Genomic DNA, 26,958 nt, shown 5'->3' on the forward strand with positions numbered 1-26,958 from the left:
GCTTAAAAAACATGTTGTAAATAGAAATCTTTAAAAAAAAAAAAATAGTAACAATATTGTTTTAAAGCTACACTGTGTGAGTGTTATGTAGAGGCTGAGGCAGTTAGATCCATTTGCAGAAGTTTATTTAAACAGGTAACAAAAGCAAGGTAGGCTGACATAAACTCAGGCAGACATCAGAGAAAACTCAGGCAGATAATAGAAGCAAACTCAGGCAGATATCAGTAATATACTCAGGCAGGAATAGTATGAGGGCAGTCCAATAATCAGAGTGAAACACAGGCAAAAGGTCAGGGCAGGCAGCGGAGGTTCGTGATATAATTACAAAGTCCAGGTCAGAGATCTAGGTTCAGAGATAACAGGAACGTGCGGCATAGACAGGTTGGCAAATCAATACTTCACAAAGAACAAAAGAGTGAGCAGTCCATATAAAGGCAAGATGATGAGGGACAGGTGATAATACTGAAGATGATCAGGGAATATGGCAGGGCTGGATAGAGATGAGTGCAGAAAGGGTAGATGGGAGATGAAGTCCTAATAGTCAGGAGAGAGGGATCGAATGATGCCAGAGGGAGGCGTTGTAGAGCGTTCTGTGACAGAGAGATTTTCTCCCATCTAGCAGTGAAATTGTATATGACTACCAACTGAATATAACTTTCTAGCCCCACCCATTCCGAGGGCGTTTTAACTCCTACGGTGGCCGTATTATGAGCAATCTCCCCCTCGCATTTGTCACGGTGGGACTGAGTAAAAGCGCGAAAGGCGAAGCTTGAATTTGCAGGTATGTCCCTCTTTGGCTAATGTATTTTCAAGATGGAGGCGCAACATGGCTGCCGCCATTCGAGCGACTCGCTCACATGTATTCTGAATGGCAGATTCTACGCTTACGAGAATACTTGATTAGTTGGTGGAAGTAATTACACATGAATGAGCACATATCATTTTGAAAGAACAAAGTGTTTTTTGCTAAGAATCAACTTACATTACACAGTGTAGCTTTAACAAAATTGTACACAAATATAACGCAACAGAATGTTTTAAAGGAGCCTATCAAACAGTACTGTTTGACCTGGTTTACAATTTATTAATTATAGGGACTGTAAATTCTTAAACGTTTACCAAGGAACTAATAAGATGGCAACTGGAGGTCTGTTTAGAAACAAGTCAAAACAATATTCTTAGTCATTAAGGCATAGGGCACGGAATTTACCAGTCATAAAAAAATAACTGGAAATATACATACAGTGGAACTTCAGTCTGAAGTGGAGCACAAGCTGAATCACCTCCAGCCACATGTGTGACCCATCAGCTGCTGACTTGTGCTGAGGACACGCCATCCTGTTCATTTCTTTGAAAATGTTTGTAAAAGTAAAAATGTAATGCACACAAACCTGTAAAGATAGTTCGATTGCCCTTAGCACATCTTCGTCATCACTGGAACTGAAACACAAATACCTCAATTTTAACCTACAACAAACACATTCACCAACAAGTAAGGACATTCTTACATGTCGTTTTACTAGCACAGAGTAGCATACCCATTCTCTGGTTGGGTGAGTGAATCATTCAATTCTTCAGAATTTTTGGCAGTTGTTGTGCTGTTTGCATGGAATAAGAAAAATACAGTACCTTTATGTTCAAAGATAGCCCATGCTTAATTTAAAGTGAGATGAGAAAGAACAGTCAGTACACAAAATTTACCAATTGCATGTCGCAATGTGTTCTGCCAGTTGAGAGAGAATTATGCTTTGCTTGCATGTGAAAAACTCCTGCATGACAGCTGGAACCTGCTATTGAAGTGTATTAAAAAATAAACAAAACATGAACATTCACTTTCTTCACAAACTGCTAGTTCATCGGTTTGCACATTGCACTTACATTTCCTTCAGGAGGTTTTAGCTCAAGAGGCTTCTGCAGGGGAATAATGTATATCGTGTCAGCTTTCCTTTACAGAATTGTCTTAAGTAGGCTAGCGAGTAGCCTGAAGGTTGGATTGGGATGTTGGTTAGCTCCTTTCTCCGGTCACTCATGGCTAAGGTGAATCCCCCTGCACCTCTAAGTAGTGGGTATGCCTGGTAAAGGCATTCAGCTACATCAGAATGGCTGGCCATATTACTTGAAAAAGTAATCAATTTGCGGCCCAGACCACATTCCTCAAGAAGCTTTGTGTCCTCGAGACTTGGCAAGAAAGTGCTCTCTGGTTCTGATAGACAGTAAAAATAATGGCTCCAGGGAATTTCTCTTTTCTTTTTAAGGTGTTTTCCCTTATAGCCTGCAGACTCCGGATTAGAGTTATATGGCTGAAAAAGTCTTGCAAAATTCCCCTGGATCTCATCTTCCCTTGATGATGATTCGTGTCAACCAGAGGTGGAGTGATAAGGTCGCCAGCGGGTGGAGTTTGTTCTGTAGCATGGCGTGCTGGTTAAGGATGGGAAAAGACTGTGAGAATGGGGCATCAAAGATGAGGAGGATGGCCCTGGTAGGATGTCTCTGGCAGGAGTTCCTTGGGAGGAGGTTAATCTTTCTGTCAGTAAAGTTGTAGTTCTTTGAATCTGGCGTAGTAATTTGCGCATGTCTTCATCTGAACTGTAAAAATACATACACAAATTAAAAACATGTAAATTATTATATAAAAAAATACTTTATTTATTATATTGGTTTACATTTTAACTTCAAAAGATGGTTCACTCTAAAATGGTTCACTCTCTACATTTAAATCTTACAATTGAGTAAAGATCAATATCACTCAAGTCTTCTTCACTGTGATTTGTTCTGGCAATTAGTTTAAAATGATCTAAGCTAATCATATGACTTAGTTCTACTGTGTTAAGCACTTTTTGGGTAAGTATATATGGTCTTTGACCTGAGCATCCTTAATCTGCATTTAATGTTGAAAATACACATTACATAAAATATTTCTATCACACCATTTTCTTTGTATTCTCATAATTTGCTAATAGGTCTCTCCAGAATACTGTTCTTTTTCCTCACTTCAACTCGGCGTACATACCCTTTGTTATCTAGGAATGTCTCTAAAATTCGACCTAAAGGCCAAGAATTCCGTGGTAAAGTATCGTCGATAATGAGAACAAAATACTGCCAGTTTTGAGGTTTTGTTTGATTTTGTTCCACTTCTGCATTAACGGGAGGTACTCTCTAATCCATTGTTTCCAAGAAATATCACAGATGTACTGTACTTGTTTCCATCTTCATCTGGAATAGATGTCATCCTTTTGAAAAAGCCAGAAAGACAAAATAGGAATTACTTTCATCTGAAGCAAATGTTTAGGGGTTAAGGCTTCTGGATCTTGAGCATCCTCAGAAACTGTGGTAATTGGACAATTGTAGAGTATGCCTTCCACTTCGCATAGATCAGTCTGTAGGCCTTCATCATCAAGCGTCTGCTGTCTCAGTACGGAACATAGGATCTCTTTGAGGATTCGAATGATTCATTCCCGTTCATCTCCATGATGAGAACCTAAAGGAGGATTAAAAGTCCACTTCACATTCTCTCTCAGCAGTGCCTTCTGTATTTTGTCTTGGTTGATGTTAGCAAGAGCCCCTTTCTACTCTCACTCTGCCCAGATGAAGTTGGTTCCATTATCCGAAATTATCTCTTTACCTTGACCCCTTCCACAAATAAAACTTCTGATGGCACAATTAAAGGAATCTGTGTTCAGAGAACAGGCCATTTCAATATGAACAGCTCTACTGTTCTCCCTCTTCACCTCAATGAGACCAAAGTAATCGATTCTAACATGACTGAAAGGTGGTAAGGAAGGTGTAATTAGATTCAGGGGTAAATACAGTGTTGCCAACTATTTTCAAAGGAAAGTAGCTAACGCCTTCCCTAAAAGTCACTAAATGTCGCATACGTCAATTAGCATATTCATGGCGTCATCGCGTTGTACTTGCATTTTGGTTGCCTAATGTGTTTTCTCTCTAAATGAATGCTCACATACTGTATTTAATATAATATCATATATTATAAAATAATATAATATAGCCGAATGTCAAATAAAGCTGTTCTCATTTCCTATTTTTTTTGTCAGACAATAGAACGAGTAGCTATGATATAGTGAATGACTAAATTTTTAGGCCTGTGTGGAAAATTATCTGAATTGAGAGAGTTCGGGAACCGGATGAACTAAAGCCCAGTGATAGCGAGTATTACAAAAAGTACAAGATCTTCTACTGAGAGAGTTTGGGCACCAAGCTGGTATTTGGTATTTTGGCTGGTATTTTAATCATGTGGTTATCAAGCAACTCTTGAGCTTTGGGATGAACAGCCATGCTATTCTTAATTTCTCCCATGACTGAATGAAGTTAGACTAGCTGTAGTGATACTTAAAACAGCAGTTGTTCTCTTTATCTCTGTATCACTGTCTGAGATGCAAAGTGATTCTTAAGGCAATTCAGGCCAGTCAGCCAGAGCGGGACTCTTCAAATATTCTGGCCCTCTCAGCCATCTTCCATCATTCTTAAAGAGCTAGACCTTACACCTCGAGAGGCTTCATCAGCGGTATTGGCTGCAGAATTCACATAACACCACTGAAACTTCTGTGACAGATCTCTGATATTTGAAACTGGACAGAACTGTCGCTCTTTCACCAACATGACAGCTTGTCTTTCATCCGAGATTGACTTAAAGCAATCATCCACGTAAAAGTTATTACGAAATGTGGATAAAACTTAATTAGATATCACCATTAGGCCAACACAAGAATCTAAAAAAATCCATGTCTTTTTTAGGAACCTTGACTTGGTGAAACATACCCTCAGTATCCGCCATCACAGCTATGGGCTCTTGGCGAAACCGGACGATTACACCTAAGAGGGTATTCATGGGATCTTGACCCTGCAACAATTCTGAATTCAGTAAAGTACCTTAAAATGAGGCAGCACAATCAAATACCACTCTGATTTTTTTTTTCCTTTTATGGTGGGAATGTATCATACTCTACCATTATCTCTGTCTAGCTCCTCTTCTGGTTAGGGGTGGTAATTGATAAGATTTTATCAACATCAATGCCACTGACGATTCTGCTTATCGATCCGATTCTTTAACAATTCTCTTATCGATTCCTGATAGCACTGTGTGGAAAAAAGTAGCCATATGCTTTTTCGGCAAAAAAAACCCCAAGTGGTTTTATTTGTTTTAAAGCTTAGGCTTGAGTAAGCAAACTGTACTTTTTATGTAATTTATGTAATAAATAGAACCTTATTGTAAAGTGTTACCGATTAATTATAGTTAATAGTTAAAGATTCAGACGTCTTGTGAGTTCAGTGTTGGAAAGATCAGTTGTTTTAACCATTCATTAAAATGAATCGGTCGAAAGGAGTCATTAGTTCGCGAATTGGACGTGTACGAGTTGTGTGATTATCCCAGCAGTTAGGACATGGACATTCAAGATTTGTGTCAACACAGAAAACATTTCATCACTGGATAGGTTTTTCTTTGTTTATTTAAAGTGTTGTTTTATGTCAGCTGAACGTGCGGAACGCTTTTTAGAGAGGATAAGGCAACTTATTTTAGCACAATTCACACCCAGCGGTAATTTAGGAAAGAAAATCTCAGAATGCTCCACATGAAACTTTGGTCTTCCGACCTTTTACCATCGTGTCGTTTTATTTTGATTAATATGTGCGAGGGAGAGAGAGCAAGAGAGCGCTTAGTTTGGAGACGGTGAAGTCTTGTTTACACTTTCGCCTGGCTCCGAAGAGAGAGAGAGAGAGAGTGCGCGCAACCGGATCTCTCTCTCTGCTCGTTCTTTCAGTTAAACATGCGCCCTGTCACAAGCGCAGCAGTTCATCTTCATTACTCACCGATCAAGTAAGACTTTGGTGGGACAAAAATTCGCTTTGGTGGACGCTAAAAAAAATTCAATGCAGGAAAAACCCTGTTATTGCAAATGACATAATTTGTCTCATTTAGTAAAATAAAGCCAAGCTTTAGATCGCCTCTTCCTCTCCATGATTACCTCCTCTGCTCAAATCGCTTTGACGCCGTGCTATGGTGCCCGATAAAGGACAAAAGGGAAAGTTGTGAGTTCACGGTATGTATATACTATGGCTGGGACTCGGAGCAGGAGCATCTATAAGAGGAATCGTTAATGTCGAGGGCATACAATATCGATGGTTCATAAAACTTAGAACCGGTTCTCAATTACCATCCCTACTTCTGGTACTTTTCTGCATTTCTTTAGGATGTCGCTAATAAAGTCTCTGTAATCTGATAGGAATGCTTCATCCTTCCTAAATCTCGAGTATACTTAGGGCTCATTGTTCTGCAATATTTTTTGTTGTCAACAAGGTTTATTAACAAGTGCATGGTCTCATTTGATAGAAAACCTTTCAAATTTTGAAAAAAAATATTTAAAATAGAACCCAGAAAAAGTAATGCAATTTATTGATTTATTTTGTTATTATTAATGCTTGACACAATGACTATTAGAAAGAATATATAGAATGTCATAAAATTTCATTTTTATGTTTCAAGACATTACAAACCAAAACTTGACAAAAGGCTAATCTGTATACTTGGCAGCATCCTTTCATACAAATACTTGGTATAGTTTGGTCTCAAACGGAAACAAATGCTTTTTGTATTCTGCCAGGTGAGACCTTTTCAGCAGTTATTTATGAGGCTTTTACAGACCACATTTCAAGTAAAGCAGTCATTTTTCCACACTACTGCAATGCCAAGTTTTTGTTGGTTAAGCAAGTGGTTATGAAATAACAGAATACAGATTAAATGATGACTCAGCAGTGTCCTCCATCAGCCTGGTGGGTGGTCAAAACATGACTATACATTCATAAATGATAACTAAGTGATATGCTAATGATTTACAAATATGTTTTAAAGTTATCTTAAAAAATAGTAAATCATAAAATAAAATCAGATCATTAGTAGATGGTTAATTTATTAAGCCTAGTTGATATATTATTAATAACTTTATATTAATGTCAAACTTGTTTTGATTTTCAATGGTTATGCATCAATGGTTAATAATGATGCATTGTGACGTTGTAAGAAGGTCTGTGTTCAAAAGCACAGACATGCAAGTGTTAAAGCAATGTTTTAAAGAAGAGTAATTTCTTATTTTTTAAGCAAATAAACATTTATTAATGAATTGCAGTCAGGGGATTGCAGTGGGTTAAGTCCTTTCACTCTTCAGCACAGACTTGTGTTAATGAGTGATAATGTGAACCAGTTTTACATTCCACTGAAGTTCACATCAGGTTCACAGCAGTTAAAGAGTCCATGTGTATCAGAGAAGACTGCTGTCTGTACCCTCACCAGTCAGCACTGCAGTAAACGCATGAATAAATCATTATACAAAGCTTTCTGCATCCCCTAATCTAAAGCCTAAACTATTCATCACACATAAACATGTTTCATATCATTTTTAAATCTTGTTGTTACAAATAATGTTTGTAATGTGATCTCATGAGCGTATCAGTACGTAAAGTGTCGATCTGGCATACTTGCACTTGTATAAACACTAACATACAAATGTTAACTTTACTTTTCTTTACTCTACTTCTCCCCAGAATGAATTTTCATGTGGATTTTAAGGTTTCCACATTGATTAAAAGTATTTCCACACCGTTGGCATATCAAAGGATTCTTTTCTTTGTGAACTCTCATGTGTTTTGTAAGGTTTCCTTTCTTAGTGAAACTTGTTCCACACTGTTGGCAGGTGAAAAGCTTGTCTCTAGTGTGAACTATCAAATGGTAAGTTAGGTTTCCTTTTTGCCTAAAACGCATTCCACAATGTTGGCAGATGTAAGGTCTCTCTCCAGTGTGAACTCTCATGTGGTTTTTAAGGTTTCCTTTTTGCCTGAAAGTCTTTCCACACTAAGAGCAGGTGAAAGGCTTCTCTCCAGTGTGAATTCTCATATGGACTTTAAGGTTTCCTTGTTGATTGAAAATTACTCCACACTCTTGGCAGGGGTAAAGCTTCCTTCTAGTGTGAACTCTCATGTGAACTTCAAGGTGTCCTTGCTTTTTGAAACTTAGTAAATACAGGTGGCAGGTGAAATTACCTATAGTCCCTGTCTTTAGTGTATTTTGAACTGTTTTTTGTGAGAAAGTTGTTTCAGCCTGTGAGCAATTCAAAGATTTTTCTTCAGTCATGAAATCATGATGAGTCTTGTACTGATCTCTTATTCTGATCTTCCATTTTATTCAGATCTTGACTCTCCTCTTTCAATGGCATCATGTCTGAGGGAAAAAAGACAGAAAAGTTAATCCCAGTTTAATGCCACAAATCACAAACATTTAGAAAACATAAAACATTACAACTAATAACATGCATGTTAGATCCTATACACCAGGGGTGCCAAACTCAGTTCTTGAAGGGTTTCCAGATTGCATTTTCACCATCAATATGAACCCAGAAGTGACATATGCCTTCAAAAAAGTCCAGCCTCTCTGGTTTTGTGTGGGAATTTTTATTTTTGAAGGGGTGGCAGACTTTTATATTGACAGCACAGAGAATGCCAGAGCTTGGACACTCACTACTACCATCTGTCTTCCTTAGTTTACAATCTGTTCAACAGTCCTTCTCTTAATACGTTATAATGCACGTGGTTGATGACTTGGTGGAACCAAGTTCGATGTGTATCCAATGCCACGGATCCAATGCAAACTGCTTGATCGGCTGGGCACCGCTCATTTTTATTTGCCACTGGATTTAACTAATGGGTCCTGGCAGATCCCCTTATCGCCTCTATCCAAAGAAAAGACAGCCTTTACAACGCTGTTTAGGTGACACCAATTCGTTACACTTCCTTTCATGTTGTTCGGGGCTTCAGCCACGTTTCAGCGCCTCATGGACCGAAATCTCCGGCCACATGCTGCATATGCGCGCTGTCCTGAGGGCTCTGAGACTGGCTGGGCTGATGGCCAACCCAAAGAAGTGTGCGGTTGGGTGTGTGGAGGTCAGGTATCTGGGTTTCCACTTGGTTCACGGGCAGGTGCGTCTCTAGATTGATAAGCAGCAGTTGCAACTTGCCCTAGACCCAAGACCAAAAAGGAGGTGAGACAGTTTCTGTAGCTGGCAGGATATTATAAAAGGTATGTGCCTAATTATTCGGACCTCGCCAGCCCGCTGACTGATCTCACTAAAAAGGAAGCACCAGATCCGTTCCAGTGCAGGCTAGACGGCTCCCCGGCTTGAGTTGGGCGTTGGGGGTATGTGGCAAGGGGTGCGTGGTTCAGCGAGGTCTGTGACGGGGGAGAGAATTGGAGAAAAGCGTGGCGTAAGTGGATCAAGTGCAAATGACAAACACCCATGTCTTGTTTCAGTAATTGGCGTGAAAAGACAATAAAAACCACCTGGGAGACGAGAAGTGGCATAGAGGGACTGTCTGAGACTCGTGACAGCGTGAGAAAGCTCTGGAGGGCACTGGTGGACAGAGTATTTGAATGACTGAGAAAGCTCTGGAGAGCTCTTGTGGACTGATATATTGAAAGCGCCCGTAGCGCGGATTTATGTTTTTATGTGATCTACTGGTTGTGAAATAAAACACGGGTCTTCTTCGACCCTGTAAGCCCGCCTATTGGTCCAATGAGGGTATTGCTTGTATTTCCTTTTCCGCAACACAACAAGATTAAATGACTTCTTCTCTGGCTCTCAACGAAGGTGGTCACATTTTCTTCCCCTCCTCTCCCTTACCTGCCCTGCTTTGCTCCTCTCGTCTCGTCTAGTCTACTGTCTTGTACTTTGAGAGACTCTCTCCGCACTGCTTTCCAAACTAAGAAAATATGGATTTGATCAACTGGTCTCTCAACGCAATTGACACTATCTTCTCGACAAGAAGCTTGGGTTCGGGGGACCCTGACTGCCCTGCCAGAATGTTCGCAGCTGGCTACACGATGGACGCGTGGGAGAGGTGGCGGGTCGTGTGTCTGGCGGCTCTTTCCGTGGAGGACATTGAAGATATCTACCTATTCGGAACCATGATAACAGGTCTTCTGCTGATTGGATTAGGCATTGCCCTGGTTTATCGAAGAATTAAGACGACAGTGATAGCTGTCCAAAGCCCAAGGCTGGCCGTCATGATTGAAGCAGTGGGCAGAGCTGTCAGCACTCAGACTGGGTCTATGAACCACAATATGGATAACATCATGGAGAAGCTCACAGCTTTGCAAAGGCAAATGGATCGTTTTGGAGACCAAAATGGACAAGGAGAATAGCCGTGTAAATTGGAATGCGGCTACTCGCCAACAACGACCAAACAATCCCAATCTTATCTGCTTTCGGTCCCACTCAACCAGCACTGGCCTTGGCCAAGGCTGCTGTTGGAACAACAACTCCCCCGGAAGAGCACTGCAGTGAGACACTCTTGCGTTCCTTCCCCCACTCCCCACAGACACCTGCTGATTGTTGACTCTGTCTGGGACCTGATCAAGGTTGTCTCCTTGGCAACTTGCTGTGTATCGCCATGACATCCTGCGGACTGAGGCACCTAGATTATGATGCCAGGCGTAGCGACTCTCCAGGCCTACACATACAAGAACTCTTACATATATATACAGATATGCAATCACCCCCCCATCCCTCGCCGCTTTGTACCCCCAGACTGACAGGCTGCAGGACCGGATGGCTGCTTGCCTGTGCTGGGTTACCTCCACCCCCCACTCCCCTACCCTGTTGCAAGTCTTGTGTGTTCATGTTGTAGAGTGTACTGATTATGTGCTAATGTTGCTGAGGTGTTTTTTTTTCCTGTTCCCAAACTGTACTCCTCACAGGAGCATAGTCTGGGGGTTGCCTTTTTTTCTCCTCACCTCTCCTCATGTTATGTTGTATTTTCTTTTCTTCAATCCCCTGTCTTCCTGTCCTGTCTACCCCCTTGTCATATTGTATGTATGTTTGTATGGACAGGTTGATGGTTTAATTTCGCTGGTACTTGTGACTAAGTGACAATAAAGGCTACTACTACTACTACATGTATATTTTCTCACATGTATTGACTCGTTATTTCATCTGACTCCATAAATGAAAAAGATTTTAATGATGTCTGGGCATCATTAAAAGTGAACGAATATTTGATTATTCTTTTTTAACTCTGATTATATTTTACCCACCTAGATCAGGAAACTATATCACTTTGAGGTCCTTGAATCTCTCTCACAAGGTCTCACGACACAATTGGTCCAGTCATCAAAACAGAGGTAATTGGCTAAATATCTGAGATTTACTGTATTCACACGTACACAATCATAGATACTTAAATAGCCCCCTTGGAGTGCCCCCTCTTTAACTTAATTCAATCGTTTTACTTCAGTAGAGGTTTTGACCACCATTAAAAGACATTAGTCGATCAACTTCACTTCTCTTAAAAAGCTTTGGATTGACCAAGCACGTGGCATTCCCACGTACACTTATCTAAAGTAACATTAAATTAAAACAGAGGTAATTAGACGCACCCAGATCTAGGTTGATCAAATAGCATTTGCTGATTCTAGATGAAAATAACTCATCTCTGCATCCAAGTACACTTGAATTTGATGCCAGATATTAGCCGTCGCTAATTTGACGCAAAATTTGTGGAAATATACGAATCTGATAATTTACTTGGGAAAAACAATCTCAGAGTCAGTCAGAATAAAATCAAATGTTTACAATGTATTGACCAGGGGCCTTATGTATAAAGCCACTTCATTCATTAAAAATCCTACAATGTGATTTCCTGGATTCTTTCCCCCCATTCTGTCTCTCATAGTTGAAGTGTACCTATGATGAAAATTACAGGCCTCTTTCATCTTTTTAAATGGGAGAACTTGCACGATTGGTGGCTGACTAAATACTTTTTTGCCCCATTGTACATGAGGTAGTCTGAATGGAGGTTCTGGGGGAAGTAACACTTTTGTAGTGTCTGGACCAATCAGGCACACACAAATTATTCATTATATTTAATCAATAATCCAGCAAACTCACTCTCCCAACAAAAGCCTATGAAATTTACCCCAAAAATAACATCACAAGTGAAACTCTGGCAGAACCCGGTGTCCTGTTACAGGACACATTGAGACTGATAAGAGTTTTACGACCTCAAAAGAAAATTCCAGAGAGCTGTGACTCACTTAATTCTTGCAGAGTAGGAGAAAAAAACCCTGTTAATCCTATATATTATATATATAACCACTTGAGAAATATATAAACATGTATCTAATTTTCCCATCTCATGATTTTCCTTTTATGTGGTTTGGCCTATGTATTCTTGTAATCTCAATGGGGTTAATATTTCAGACTTTGCATACTATGGTTTACCAAAATCATATGTGTGGCAAGTTTGGTCTCTATAAACACAAATCTTTGTTTCCCAATTGTTGATTTACATTACATTTTGCTAACTTTGTGCATTAGTATTATAAGAATCTTGAAGATTTTTTTTTTAACACCCAATGAAATTACAAATTCAAATGCCCTGCTAGAACACAATGGGTCGTAAAATTTCCCTCCTAAGGGAAATCTTCTCATTGGCACACACACCTCCAGAGGGTGTGACATCTTCACGCTTTAAAATCACTGATCACAAGATCAGCCCTCTGACTCTCTTAGTCCCTTTCTGAAATGCTGACGTGAAGATAATGCTGAACTAGAAGTTTCTAAGGACCCCCAAACTTGTGCCAGGCTGCGGCCTTGTCTTTCCATTCACCAAAGATACTCTGGAAACTAGGGGTGGGTGATATCTCGATATTTACGATATATCGAGATATTTTTTAAACTCGATATGGATTTTGACATATCGTATATATCGATATATTGTTTATATTTAATTCTGATTTCGCCACTTTGCTTGTTTGCCTTCTCTGTGCTGTGCTCGCCCCCGCCCTCCTCCGCCTCCTTGCTTTTGTTCCCCCTCCCCTCGCGTGTTGTCTCATTCTACCAAGTCCCCCGAGTCAGGTCAGGCACATCAATCTTTCCCCGCCCAGCGAGTGCTTGAAGTGCGTCAGAAACAGCGCGCGCGCGATCAGTTGTTGTTGGTAATTTTTTGTGTAGCGTCGCCTCTCGCCGCATTGCTTTTGTTTGAGGGCGCTTGACACACTCACACTTAACATGCTCCCCTGTAGAAACGGGCCTGGCAGCTCGCGCCAGTTCTAGACACGGTGAAAGTTTCCTGATTGTGACGGATGGCCGAATTTACATGACACATTATAAATTAGCATTAACCTACCTATTCTGCTATAGATACAGTGCCAAAAAGAAGAGAAGAGGATAAAGGTGGATAAAGACAGAGGTAAAGTGATGTAATGAATGAACAGTTTATCTAATTGCATAGTAGTAAGATACTGTAATTTAATGGCAGTTATTTTTACCTTAAACTTTATGCTAGCAGTTGTTCTGAGTTCCCCAGAGGCCCCAGACAGTGTGATTTTGTAACAATCATGTAAATTTTTAGATGCATTTGTATCACTTTTTTTTTTTATTAATGTTTAACTCTACAATTGTGCAGTTTTTGGGGGATATATGGCATTTTTTTTTATTTATTTGCCAAAATTAGTAATGATATTTCTATACAGGTTTATTTAAAATAGTGCAATATGTATTATTTCTTCCTTTATTTTACAGTTAAATTATTATTTTTGTATACAGGGATTTTTTTTTTTTTTTTAAATGTCGCAGAAACACTTTGTTCCTACATGAACTGCCTACCTATTTGCACTTCAATAAAAAAAGACTTTGTGGTATTTGGCATATTTGTTTTTGCAGTAGTTTTTGGGGGGTTATTTTTCCTGTAAAGATATCGAGATATATATCGTATATCGAGATATAGCAAAATATATCGAGATATATTTTTTGCTCCATATCGCCCAGCCCTACTGGAAACCATTGGTTCTCTCTCATCAAGACCACATCAGCAAAGATCAACTGGAGCCTCAACAAATTGCATCAGGAAAGTTTAATTCAAATGGGTGAGACATGCAAGTATCAAACTTAGTCTCATTATTTGATACATTAAGTATCCTTACCCCTTTTAAAGAAGGGCGTGTTAGAACTAAACTGATGGTTTGCTCAAGGCTGTTGATCTGATGAATTTCAACCAATGCTATAACTTCTTGCTTTCCTGTATTCTGCTTCAGCTCTCTTTCCCTAGGTTAATTGATTGTAAAATTAATTTACAACATTAAGTTAATTGTATTAACTGATCCAAATATTGATAATCAATTATAACCAGTTATTATTGATTATTAATATTTCATAGAGCTAATTTGCTACACTTTTAAAGGTTGTATCAGTGATTTCAGGCCCAAAAATAAATTATCACATTCATCTAATCTTTCCTAACGATCCGCTAGCTGCCCGCCCCATAAGCATGCCGTCAAAAAAACGCGTCTCTCTAGGCAGCCTAGACTCTGAGATCTGCACACAAAAACAATCTGGTTTTGAGTGGTACACCAACCACTCAAAACCAAAATAAATAGTGTTCCAACCAATCACCGACAGGGGTGGGTGTTGTGAGGTTTTGCACTCGTACACGGCTGCCTATGACGGCTGCACGCGAAAACCTCACAACACCCACCTCTGTCAGTGATTGGTTGGAACACTATTTATTTTGGTTTTGAGTGGTAGTGAAAGCAACTGTTTTTGTGTGCAGATCTCAGAGTCTAGGCTGCCTAGAGAGACGCGTTTTTTTGACGGCATGCTTATGGGGCGGGCAGCTAGCGGATCGTTAGGAAAGATTAGATGAATGTGATAATTTATTTTTGGGCCTGAAATCACTGATACAACCTTTAAGGGATACATCACTTTTCTCATATTTTATTACTTCTTTTAGCTTTTCATTATGGTTGGGAGAATGAGACCATTTTAACAGACGCACTGAGACACTTTAAATTATCCCAAACATGGATAGTTACTCCTTGTACATACTTAACATTGCATAGGTTTTCAGTGTATTTTAGGTGAGGAGGAGAAGTGGAAGAAGGGGAAGAAGGGGGAGATGGTTAGTGTGAAGTGTGAGCTGCACTGTGTGCTGCGTCTCGGATGTTCCTGTTACATATGCAGGAGATAGTTCAAGTGTTAAGTCTCAGGAGAGCCTTTTGTTTCATCGAGGGGTCGATCAGACATACTGGCACCCTCCTTACAGACCCCGTCTTCTTATTTTGAACTTGTTACACTCAGTCTCTGTGGTTTTTAAGAGATTTCACCCTGGGGTTGTTCAGAGGTCTGTTTTAGATATTTTGTCCTGGAATCAAACAACCTCTGCCATGATCTTGGTGGGGCCCGAGCAGTGCCATCTCTGAACCAATCAGTCTTTTTTAAACATCTAATGTTAACAATGTTCTTCCTTTATCTAGGCTCATCTCTTTGAAACTTGCATGGCCATAAAGTACTTAGCTGGGGCTTCTCGTTGGTTAGCTCAGACTGGCTGGAGCCTGGATGGTTGATTTGGGGTCTGGAGTGCTGAGTTTTGTGTGAAATTATGTTTTAACAAATAATCTGTGGAAGATAAATTTGTGTTTGGTTCACCCTTAAATCCTACCAAAGACACAGGGCTCAAGAGGTGGCATTAAAAACAGATTTCGCAGACAAGGCGCCCTTCACCCTCTTCCTATGATTACTCTTTCTAATGTCCGATCCCTAAATAACAAACTTGATAAACTAACTATTAAGGTTAAGACAAAATATTTGTTTAAGTGCAGTAACTTAATATGGCTAACAGAAACTTGGTTGAAAAAGAATAGCCGCAATACTGACATGGATGGTTACATGCTTATTAGAGCGGATCGTGCAACAGAGAAGCGGAAAAATCCATTGGAGGTGGACTCTGTCTATATTTGGACAATAACAGGTCAATTCAATTTAAAATATTGGACAAGAGTTGTACACACGCTTATGAGATCATAAGCAATAAAGCGTTTCTATTTACGCCAAGAGACTAGGCAGATTACGGTTAGTCTTGTCTATGTACCAGGAACAAAAAACATTGGAGCGGCTGATAAATGTACTAAATGTTATAATGACGCATTATAGAGATCTGTGGACCAGGCCGTGTTTATTCTTGGGGACTTTAATATCTATTATATACGTATATGCAGCTCTTCAGCAATATATCACATGCCAGACACGCTCAATGGATATCTTGGACAAATGTTGTGGGAATATTTTGGATGCCAGTGTCAAGATCTACCTTGGAAAATCAGATCATAAAGTTATGCATTTATTGCCAAAATTTATACAGAAAATTAAGATGACAGACTGGCTGGTGTTCTTTGATTCTGTTAAATAGTTAGATTAGGATTGTGTTTTGGGGTGGTTCTAATGACTCTAGCCTTCCTCTTGGTGTGTCGATCAGAACACAGGAATGGATCAGGACAGTCTGATTCGATCAAAGGGGTTTATTGAACACTGAGGATTCGTTTGTCTGTGTGAGGCATGTATGTGTGTGGTTCTACAATAAAACAAAGAAATAATCAGCATAACATGACTTGACTGTTATATCAAAATAAATCACACTATACATCACATTGCATTACACTATACAATGTTATAATATGCACATAACTCAACTTTCCGTTGACCAATACAACGCAATTTGGCGCTGTTATTGTTTAAGTAAACATAATAGGCACGTTGAAACCGAAAGTGTCCATAAACTGACAATGAATATCACACAGCGCACTATACAGAAATCCCCAAAAGAACTAACAAATAATTAAGTATAGTATTATAATAACATGAATAAACGGGTACGGAACAGGCTGACGATATCTTCAACTGTGTTATTATATTGTAAACACAGCTCGTGAATGCGCTGAACGCACTGGTTTAGTTCTCACACTGTTCACTCTGACTACCTCTATAACAGCGGACAAATACCAAATTGCCTCGAAATAAAATACTATATGATTAATAATGATTGTCTGCTGATCAAAACGGATACTCACAATCAGTCACAGACGCACACTTTAGCACACTTTTCTCCCGGTCCCGTGCAAGTCTCTCTTTAGCTTCATTTTACCTCAGGACGATGATTGACAGGTCCGCTAAGCTCAGCCTTTCCAACAGATTCAAGTAAAAATGTTCATGAAGGAGATGTTATCACATCATTTATAGAATACTGTGAAGATACACTTTAAAGACAGTAAGGGTCTATTCTAATTATAAGCCATGGTTAACCAAAGAGTTGAAGGAATGTCTTAATGAAAATAAGTTTTATTTAGAAAATGTAAAACAAGCATGGGAAGGAGTTGTGGTGTGCACAATAAAGGGTCTGAGATTACTTGAATGCTGAAGAGGACAAAAAAAGAAAGAAAAAAGAACAGAGTTCTCTTTTGAGTCCACTATATTGTGAAAACCAAAAGGACTGAGGTCACATTCGGCTGATTCGCTTTCTGGTTTACTTTAAGTGAACTAAGTTTTGTTCTTTTCGAACGAATTATATGTGAAAACACATATCCCAAAGAGATACAAATTAGTTCATTTTAAAATAACCCCGTTCTTTTTTGGTCCTCTTCCGCTCTTTGGTCCACTTCCACCTTCGACAACATCTTTCAGACAAGTACAAGCGCTTAATATTAAACAATATTAAAGGATTAGTTCACTTCAGAATAAAAAAATCCTGATCATTTACTCACCCCCACATCATCCAAGATGTTCATGTCTTTCTTTCTTCAGTTGGAAAGAAATTAAAGGGATACTTCAGGATTTAGCATTAAGCTTTGTATTAGTAGAAAACCTGTAGAATTTTCGAATTACAATGCTTTCCACCCTCATATCCCCCTGAGAGGAGAGATTTATGTATTTTTTGTCTGGAAAAAATCCTCCGATGACGCAAAAATCGTCATTTTGCGTCATCTGAGGATTTTCTGGCCAGAGGCTAAAGACTACAGCCAGTAGATGGCGTTGTTCCGCATGTTTTCAGCCCACCCATAGAGGGTTGGATCTCATTCACAGAATGTACACAGTGTCAGCCGTCTTTCTTTGGAAGCTAAGCTAGCACGCTCTTGTTCTGTGGAGAAAGCTGAATAGTAGGAGAAAGCTGAGTAAGTAGGGGTAACCATCCTCTTTTTCCCGGACTTGTCCGGCGAGCGAGACTGTTAAAAATGTCCGGGATTCGGCTTTTGCGTTCTGCGGTCGCCATTCATTGTTTACATGCACACCTTTTGTTTCAATCTAACTGAATTCATTCCGATTGGTGAATCTGAATGTAGTGTTTACATGAACGCTAAACAAGTGATCGGTTGATGTGCGTTTTACCATTTCTAAGAAAATTCCCGCTCCTCCGTGAGAGATGCGACCATGACCGGCGCGTCTCAGTAATGACGCCACCGGCCTCGCGCTGTTCTCCCGCGGCCGTCAGCCTCGTCCGGATCGCCACAGTAAACATAATGAATGGCGACTGTAGAACGCAAAAGCCGAATCCCTGACATTTTGGGTGCTCTCTAAATCCCTGGCTAACTCATCACGTAGGCTAGCCTTGTTGTTTTCAACTGAGCACTCTTACCGGTAGGCGTGGCCTCCTAAGGCAGCGAAGCAAGTGCATTCTGGGAGTTGTTGTCTTTCATCCACAAAAGCCAAAAATTCTGGCTTTTCTCAGTCTAGAAAGCTCCAAATTCAAAAATTTCTTCACATTTCTTCTACTTAAATTACCTATTTTAAATACACATTCATCTTCCCAGAGGTGAAGTATCCCTTTAAGGTTTTTGAGGAAAACATTCCAGGATTTTTCTCCATATAGTGGACTTAAATGGGGTACAACCAGGGTTTGAAAGTCCAAATTGCAGTTTCAGTGCAGCTTCAAAGGACTCTACACAATCCCAGCCAAGGAATAAGGGTCTTATCTGCACTAGCGATGCGCCACGCATTACGTAATCACGTTGAAAGGTCACACGTGACATAGGTGGAATTACCGACCTAGTGTTTACCAAGCAAACGTACAAAAACTAAGTCAAACGCCATTTACAAAAAATTATTAAAAGGTAAAACAGCGGTGTCGGACGATTTTAAAGTAGCTGGAGAAAATAAGAGTTTTTCGCCGTACCCTACCTTTTTGAACCGGAACACACAAGACCTTTCAACATGATTATGTAATGCGTTTTGCTAGATAAGCTGCATTAAAATGGAAATTTTAACCTTCAAAATGTTGGACCCCACTGAGGTCCACTAAAATGGAGAAATCCTGGAACGTTTTCCTCAAAAACCGTAATTTCTTCTTGACTGAAGAAAGAAAGACATGAACATCTTGGATGATTGATGTGGGGGTGAGTAAATTATCAGAACATTTTTATTCTGAAGTGAATTAATCCTTTAAATGTCATTGAAATGTGTAACTGGACCAAAAATTAACCGGGTTCTTTTAAAATAAACTATATTACAACACCCTTAATTTGTAGCTCATTGGTATATATACTGCATGTTCTCTCAAGAGAGAGACACTGGTGTTCCATCATATGATGTAGGACGCAGGCTACACCGTAAGTTCCGGTGACGAAAGCAAAAGTGCACAGGATAGAGCAAAACAAAACACTGGTCGCGAATTAGAAGTCTAAAACGAGGGTGTTTAAAGAAAAAAGAAAATCGGAGGATTTCGAGATAATCCATCAGGAGATTTTTTGACCAGCCATATTTGTTTGAACCGGAGTAAACTGACCAGGAGCTCCGGGAGATGGAAGAAGCTGCAGCAGCGGCACAAAAATGTATAGGGAACTGTTGAAATGTTAATGGAGCATCTCCCTTTGATGTCGAAGCACGTAATCTTAAGACTTTTGCTTTGTTGAAGCAACCCGGATATAAACAGAAAACACAATTTTCAGACTAATAAAAATGTAGAGTATAGCTCAAACAATTCAATTATTCACATGGATGTCCTTCGTTGTCGTCAAACTTAATTCTTGCGAGAACTAGGATATTCTCACTGGAGCGTGCTGCGTCATACCCAATACAAGCCAGTCTCTCGTGACTGCGTACGACAGTTAGCAGAAGTTAGAGATTACAGCTTCTAAAATTTTATATGTGGATATTTTTCTTACACGAATGCATCGCTTCACTTTTCAATTAAAGGCCTTCACAGAATTTATTATTAAAGGCCTTTATTAACCCCCCCGGAGCTGTGTGGAGCACTTTTATCATGGATAGATGCACTTTTATGGACTTCAAAATGGAAACGGCCATTCACTCCCATTATAAAGCTTGGAAGAGCCAAGCCATTTTTTAACACAACTCCGATTGTATTCATCTGAAAGAAGAATGTCATATACACCTAGGATGACTTGAGTGAATCATAATTTTAATTTTTGGGTGAACTATCCCTTTAAAACACATTCAGTTATGTCTTCGGTGAACAGGAGGATCAGGTCTGTGCATTTAGTCTATATTAATCAAACAACAAAATAAAACAAGAGAATCATTCACGGCTCTTCACTGAATAACATTAGTAACTTTAATAAGAATCAATATGTAATTCATACAATGAAGATTTAATTCAATGTCCTATTGCTTTTTTGTATTTATTTACTTAACGTTTCAACTCACTGTTTGTGGACAAGAAAAAAAGAACGAAAAAAAGAGGTAAATAAAGTTCAAAATACGTGTGCAGAGATCAGTGCTGGTCCTAGACTTCTGGGGGCTCTAAATGTACACTGTCAATAAACAAAAGTAAGTTGAAAAGTTCAGTAAGTAAATAAAAAGCAATTTCAAATTCAACAGAAAAAAAATATATATATGAATGAAGTGAACAATTTAGCCTGCCTAAGGCTTCTCTCCGGTGTGAATTCTCATGTGGCTTTTAAGGCTTACTTTTGCAGTGAAACTCTTTCCACACTGTTGGCAGCTAAAAGGCTTTTCTCCAGTGTGAATTTTCATGTGACAGTTCAGGTGTCCTCTTTGAGTAAAACTTATGCCACACTGTTGGCATGTGAAAGGCTTTTCTCCGGTGTGAATTCTCATGTGGCTTTTAAGGCTTACTTTTGCAGTGAAACTCTTTCCACACTGTTGGCAGCTAAAAGGCTTCCCTCCAGTGTGAATTTTCATGTGACTGTTCAGGTGTCCTCTTTGAGTAAAACTTATGCCACACTGTTGGCACGTGAAAGGCTTTTCTTCAGTGTGCATTCTCATATGGATTCTAAATTTTCCTTGTTGCTTGTAACTTATTCCACACTGTTGGCAGGTAAAAGACTTCTCTCCAGTGTGAGATCTCATGTGGACTTTAAGGTTTCCATGTACCCTGAAACGCTTTCCACACTGAGAGCAGGTAAAAGGCTTTTCTCCAGTGTGAATACTCATGTGCCTGTTAAGGCTTCCTTTTTGATAGAAACTTATGCCACACTGTTGGCAGGTGAAAGGCTTCTCTCCAGTGTGAACTCTCATGTGGACTTTAAGGTTTCCATGTACATTGAAACTCTTTCCACACTGTTGGCAGGTAAAAGGCTTCTCTCCAGTGTGAATTCTTATGTGGACTTCAAGGTTTCTATGCTTTGTGAAACTTAGTCCACACAGGTGGCAGGTGAAATTACCTATAGTCCCTGTCTTTTGAGACGTTTTTCGTGAGGTAGTTTTTTCAGTCTGTGAGAAACTAAAATATTTTTTTTCAGTTATAAAATCATGATGTATCTTGCACTGATCTTTCTCATCCATTTCTTTCAGATCTTGACTCTCCTCTTTCAACGGCATCAGGTCTGAGGCAAAAAAAATACATAAAAGTTAATCCCAGTTTAATGCCACAAAGCAACATACATCAAAACATTTAGACACGTAAACATCAAAACCTATAACATGTATGCTAGATCCTACGCACAATCAACTGTGTTTACATGATTATTTAAAAATGGCGGGTGCCTGTGTTTTGCATACGTTCAGCCAATCAGCGTACATTTGCATCACTGGTAGTTAATAGGAAAAATATCGAAACACTTTGGTAATTTTTTTGAGAGAGATGCTAACAGTCTAATCTGATTCAATGATCTATGCTAAGCTATGCTAAAAGTGGTACCGCCAGACTCGGAGATCGGCTGAATGGATTTGAAAACGGTAAAACTAAACTATTTAACTCTGGGGGAGTTGTAAAATAAGCCCATTTCCAAAAAAAGTGGAGTGTTCCTTTAAGAAGGTTCAGACCAATATGGTCAGTATGGACCAATCAGGTATGGTTGACTGTTCAGTTGTACATGATGTGTTTGCAGAAATGGCACAAAAGTGAGTGACTGTTCAAGTCTCTATGTTTATATCAGTTTGTGCCTTTGAGCTTCATTATTTATATTTTGATTATTATATAGGGGTTATATGTGTCCCGTTCTTTAGTTCTGTATAAGTTACCTTTGATAAAAATGCAACAAGCTATCAGCCGAGTGTTTAAGAATCCTCACCAAAGTTAAACAAAATGCAATAAAATGCAAATTCTCATTACAAAAAATTGCATCATCACATAATTGCTGAGTGGCTGCTGAGTTAATAATTTTACAGATTGATCAGTAATCCTGCAAAATGACAGTTTTTCTCAAATAAAGCTTAACATAAAACAGTGCTGTCCAGAATAAAATCAATTGGCACATGACCTATTAGATTTTAAATAACTTACCCAAACAGCAAATAATCGCAGCACTATAGCTTTAGCTCATTGATGTCATCCAGGGGTATCGCTTGTAATTGCTGGGGTTGAAATGCTTTCAAAAGGTTTGGCTTTCTGCTCTAAATTAGGCTCTAGTGAAGGTCTTCCTTTGACAAATAAATCCAGCCTTTCTTTAAAAGGTAATCTTGAAAACAGCATGGATGATAACTATGATGACTTATATTACTTGCATTCTCTTTCATAGGTTAACTCAATGCTGCGTAGCAATGATGCAGGTGCTGATTGTCTGAACCCATATAGAATCACACAGTGCAGCAGGAATCACCGTTCACTGATCGCGTGACGATGGCGGAGGGTTCATTGCGCAACAAAGCCTAAGCATCTGATAAAAGTCTTGTCTTGTAGAATGCGCTCAGCACCGCCACTCCCTATACACGGAGGACGATCATGAATCCGCAAGTAAAACGTAAAACTGACTGTGCGTTCACACCGGACGCGAATAGCGCGTCAAATTCGCGCCTGCCGCATCTAGTTATACGCTTGACCACTTTGTGTCCATTCGCGCGTCAAGAGCGAAATTGACACGTGTAAAAAAAATAAAAAAAGAAAAGAAAAAAGTTAAGCGAAATTTACGCGCGTCAGTTTCGAAACCCGTTGGCGGCCATCTTTTTACAAGACATCTAATGTTAATCGATCATTTATCGAGAGTGTCACTGCTCTGTACTTGCTCCTGAGAGCAGAACAGCGGCGTCGGGATCATCGTCGTCCTATCAGCGGTGCTTCCGCCTGTCTCACGCCCAGTTTGTGGACCTGTTGTCCCGCATCGGAGCGAGGATCACCCGCGCCCTCACCCACATAATCTATCATTTATTTTTGTATTGATGATAAATGGAGCCAGCCTCCAAAAGTAATTAACCTGTCCTGTCTTTTTGTTTTTGTTTTTTTCACACAACACTGTCCAGACACAAAACTATTCTACTTAAGTATATTGGTTGTCTTTACCTTAGAATAATAATGTTTCATATAATCTGGATTTAGATACGGAATAAATAGCATTCAATACAAAATAAATATGTCTTGTATGTTGAAATCAAGTTTTCATGTGATAAAAGATTTACTTTGTTTTTACTTCACCACGTGACAGCAGCAAGCAGGCTCCTGATTGGTTAACGCGGCGCGAATTGACACAGAAGTTTAGATTTTTCAACTCAGGCGGCAGACGCGAATTCGGATCAAACGCGTGAATGCACAAATAGCACTACAAAAAATAATTCGTGCTTAACGCGCCAGACGCTCAATTCACGCCATTCGCGCGAATGAGGTGTATTCACGCCTACCGCGCCGCGTTCTACGCCTCATTCGCGCTGCAGGAATTTTTTACATGCGAAATGCATCTTTGCATTGACTTAACATTGAAATCACTTGCGCCTGACGTGCCATTCGGTTCCAGTGTGAATGCACCATGATGCGCGCAAATTAGGCTGCATACAAAAGCCTGCCTCCCAATATCAAACCTAACTCTGGACAGTGTAGTTGTGGCTCTGGTCTCGGTTTGCACTTTAAATATCAAGAAAGTACTTTGATGATCGTTGTACTTGCACTTACTGTTTGCACTTAATAAGACTAAGAAATAACTGTTATTTTATTTTTTATTTATTTGTGGAAATGAGTTAAATCAGGAATTCACACACAGCCTCAATCAGAAGTTGCTAAGGTAGCATACAAAAGGAAAATAGAGTAATACATCATGGTCAACAAGCCACGTCAAGTGTGGCAGAGATTATGACACATCTCCAACTACAAGGGCCACATCATCACATCTACCTCACCTGATGCTACAATGGCAGAGGAATTAAACAGTTTCTTTGCCGGTTTGAGGCGAATGGTCAATCAGCTCCTCCTCCAGCCTTCACCAGCACCTCGCTATCCCTCCAGGAACATCAGGTGAGGAGAGCACTAAGGGAAGTGAACCCGAGTAAGGAGGCTGGACCCGACGGAGTACCAGAAAAAGTACTCAGGGCCTGTGCAGACCAACTAATGGGGATTCTCACCGAGATCTTCAACATCTCTCTGACCCGAGCCATCGTCCCATCCTGCTGGAAATCCACCATCATCTACCCAGTTCCAAAAACATCAGCACAAAATAGCCTGAATGACTTCAGGCCCATCACACTAACATCAATGGTAATGAAGTGCCTGGAAAGGCTGGTTGCCCAGCACATCAATGCCTGCCTCCCACCATCATTCCACGCTCAACAGTTTGCCTATAGGGCAAACCGTTCTACTGAAGATGCCATTGCCATCACCCTCCACTCAATGCTGAGCCACCTGGAACACCCAGGCAGCTATGCAAGACTACTCTTCATAGATTTCAGCTCAGCCTTCAACACAATAATCATCGGACATTTTGATTAAAAAACTATTGGGCTTACACCTCCCCCCTCCACCTGCGCTTGGATAAAAGACTTCCTTCTCCAACAGACCACAACAAATGAGACTCGGCTACCATCTCTCCTCCCCCCGAGGCTGTGTGTTGAACCCACTCCTGTACACACTTTACAAATCTGACTGCTCCCAGCAAGCAGTCAGATGTGTCTCCAAGCTGACTGCTTGGATAGCTTGTCCAACCACCTCATACCTGCCTGGTATGAAGTGGAAAAGGCCAACTTAATTTCAATGATAAGTGGTATCAGCAATATCACTTTGCACTATGTCAGGCAGGGAAAAATTGAAGGCAAAGTGCTTTGTACCAAGGCAGTTTATCAGGCACAGACAGGAATTAATGTGGCTGAGGAGATTGAAGAAATACTTCAAGAATATAGGGTTAGGAGAAAATGGTGGCAGCAACGGTTGACAATGCTGCCAACATGGCTGTCGCTCTGAGGACCCTAGCTATTGTGAGAATAGGCTGCTTCGCCCATACTCTGGCATTTTATTATCTTCTGAGCAGCTAAATTCAAAGCATCTCCAACTGGGCAGCAAGAGTGCGGAGTGTCATCGTGTGGATGAAGAGCGTGAGCATGGCAAAGGTCGTCCTCAAAGAGATGCAGAAACTCCTGAGTAAGAATTTTCATATTTCCATTGCATGCTAATATAACATTTTGATGAGATTGTTGTATAATATCAAGAAAATGCAATTACCTGCCTCCTTGTCTATTGTAGATTCCTTTTTGTTACACATATTTAGCCAATGTATTGGATAGAATGCATTGCATTCAATGTTATTTTTTATTTTGTTTGTAAAAGATGGCTTATATTGTTTTGGCATAGATGTACAGTAATTGGTTTTGTATGTATATGTGACTGTGCCAACCCATGGTAAGAGGAGCAGAAAAGTGTGATTATGTGTGTGCGCTAGACTCCTAGAACTTTAAATGAACTCAGACATCTTAGTTGAGTTTACTGTAGTTCAAGGACATGAAGAGGTGGACCGCTTGCACCTGCCTGGAGAAGGATCTGGGAAACTTTGGAGGAGTTTGAAGGAGTGACAACCCAACGCCTGTTGTAAACAACAGAAGTATAAAAGACTGAAGAACTGATTTGCCCTTCGGGATACTGATACGCCAGTGCCCCCGACGCCTAGAAGCCCAGAGCTGAGGACAAGAAACCCCAAGCAGAAGAGAAGAAGCCCAGAGCTTACTACACCTTTGATTCAAGACGTGATTATTGTATTTTATACTTAAACGATGAAGTTTTATTTGCCTTTATATTTTTGTTTATTATAAAAGAAAAGTAAAATAAATTTAATTGATTACAAAATCTGCCTACCGAGACTTAGATTTATGATGCTGGAAGACTTTTAATGCGAACATACCACAGGGGAGTCTTCTGGCCAAATTGTAAGTACTTTTTGAATGCTTACGGTTTAGGTCAGATTTGACTTTCTTTACCTTACCTGAGAATAATAAATAAATAGGTAAAAGGTGTTAAGATTAAAGTACACACCGTAAAATAAGATATACAACTAAATATATGCTACAAACAAATTGATGGTTCTATAATGTGGATTAGGTGATGTGCTAACAAATAGATGTTCCTTTCTCTCAGACCTGCCTCAGCATATGATGATTTTGGATGTAAAGACAAGGTGGAATTCTTCCCATCTAATGATAAAAAGGTACTATGAACAATTCCCTGCAATAAAGGCCGCAGTTATGGACCCTAGATTGAAGAAACAATCAGATAAGGAAAAGTAAGCTTTTATGACCTACTAAATTATGACTGATTATATATCTTGATTATTGAGTAGTTTGCGAGACTAAAGGGTAAGGGTAGGGTAAATTGAAATTTTACATTTATTTTTACAGTTAATCTTGAGAACGGAGGGGTAGTATGGGGAGATTACTGATTTGCTTGTTATGAACAATAATCGTTATCTATTATAGATTGGTGGAGAATTTACAGACTGAAGACATGAGGAGGGCAGATGTTCAACAG

General features: G+C 39.7%; 2 protein-coding genes across 4 annotated transcripts in view; both read right to left on the bottom strand.

The window, feature by feature from the left end:
- LOC307157378 (uncharacterized protein) overlaps nt 1-26,958 on the bottom strand; it is a 670,360-nt gene that overhangs the window by 604,385 nt on the left and 39,017 nt on the right. Inside the window, exon 3 of one of the 3 annotated variants that reach the window (XM_079869278.1) lies at nt 20,254-21,631. The exons of 1 other annotated variant lie outside the window; for it this stretch is intronic. In XM_079869278.1, coding sequence (XP_079725404.1) covers nt 20,706-21,631 — 926 coding nt within the window. In that variant the 3' untranslated portion in view covers nt 20,254-20,705. Of the gene's footprint in view, nt 1-20,253; nt 21,632-26,958 lie in introns of those variants that run through there. One more of the 3 variants, XM_079869279.1, reaches the window with a different exon arrangement.
- Nucleotides 1-26,958, bottom strand: part of LOC307157382 (uncharacterized protein) — a 388,998-nt gene that overhangs the window by 239,563 nt on the left and 122,477 nt on the right. The window lies entirely within an intron of this gene.

This window comes from Squalius cephalus, assembly GCF_949319135.1.
Source record: "Squalius cephalus genome assembly, chromosome: 4".
Taxonomy (NCBI): domain Eukaryota; kingdom Metazoa; phylum Chordata; class Actinopteri; order Cypriniformes; family Leuciscidae; genus Squalius; species Squalius cephalus.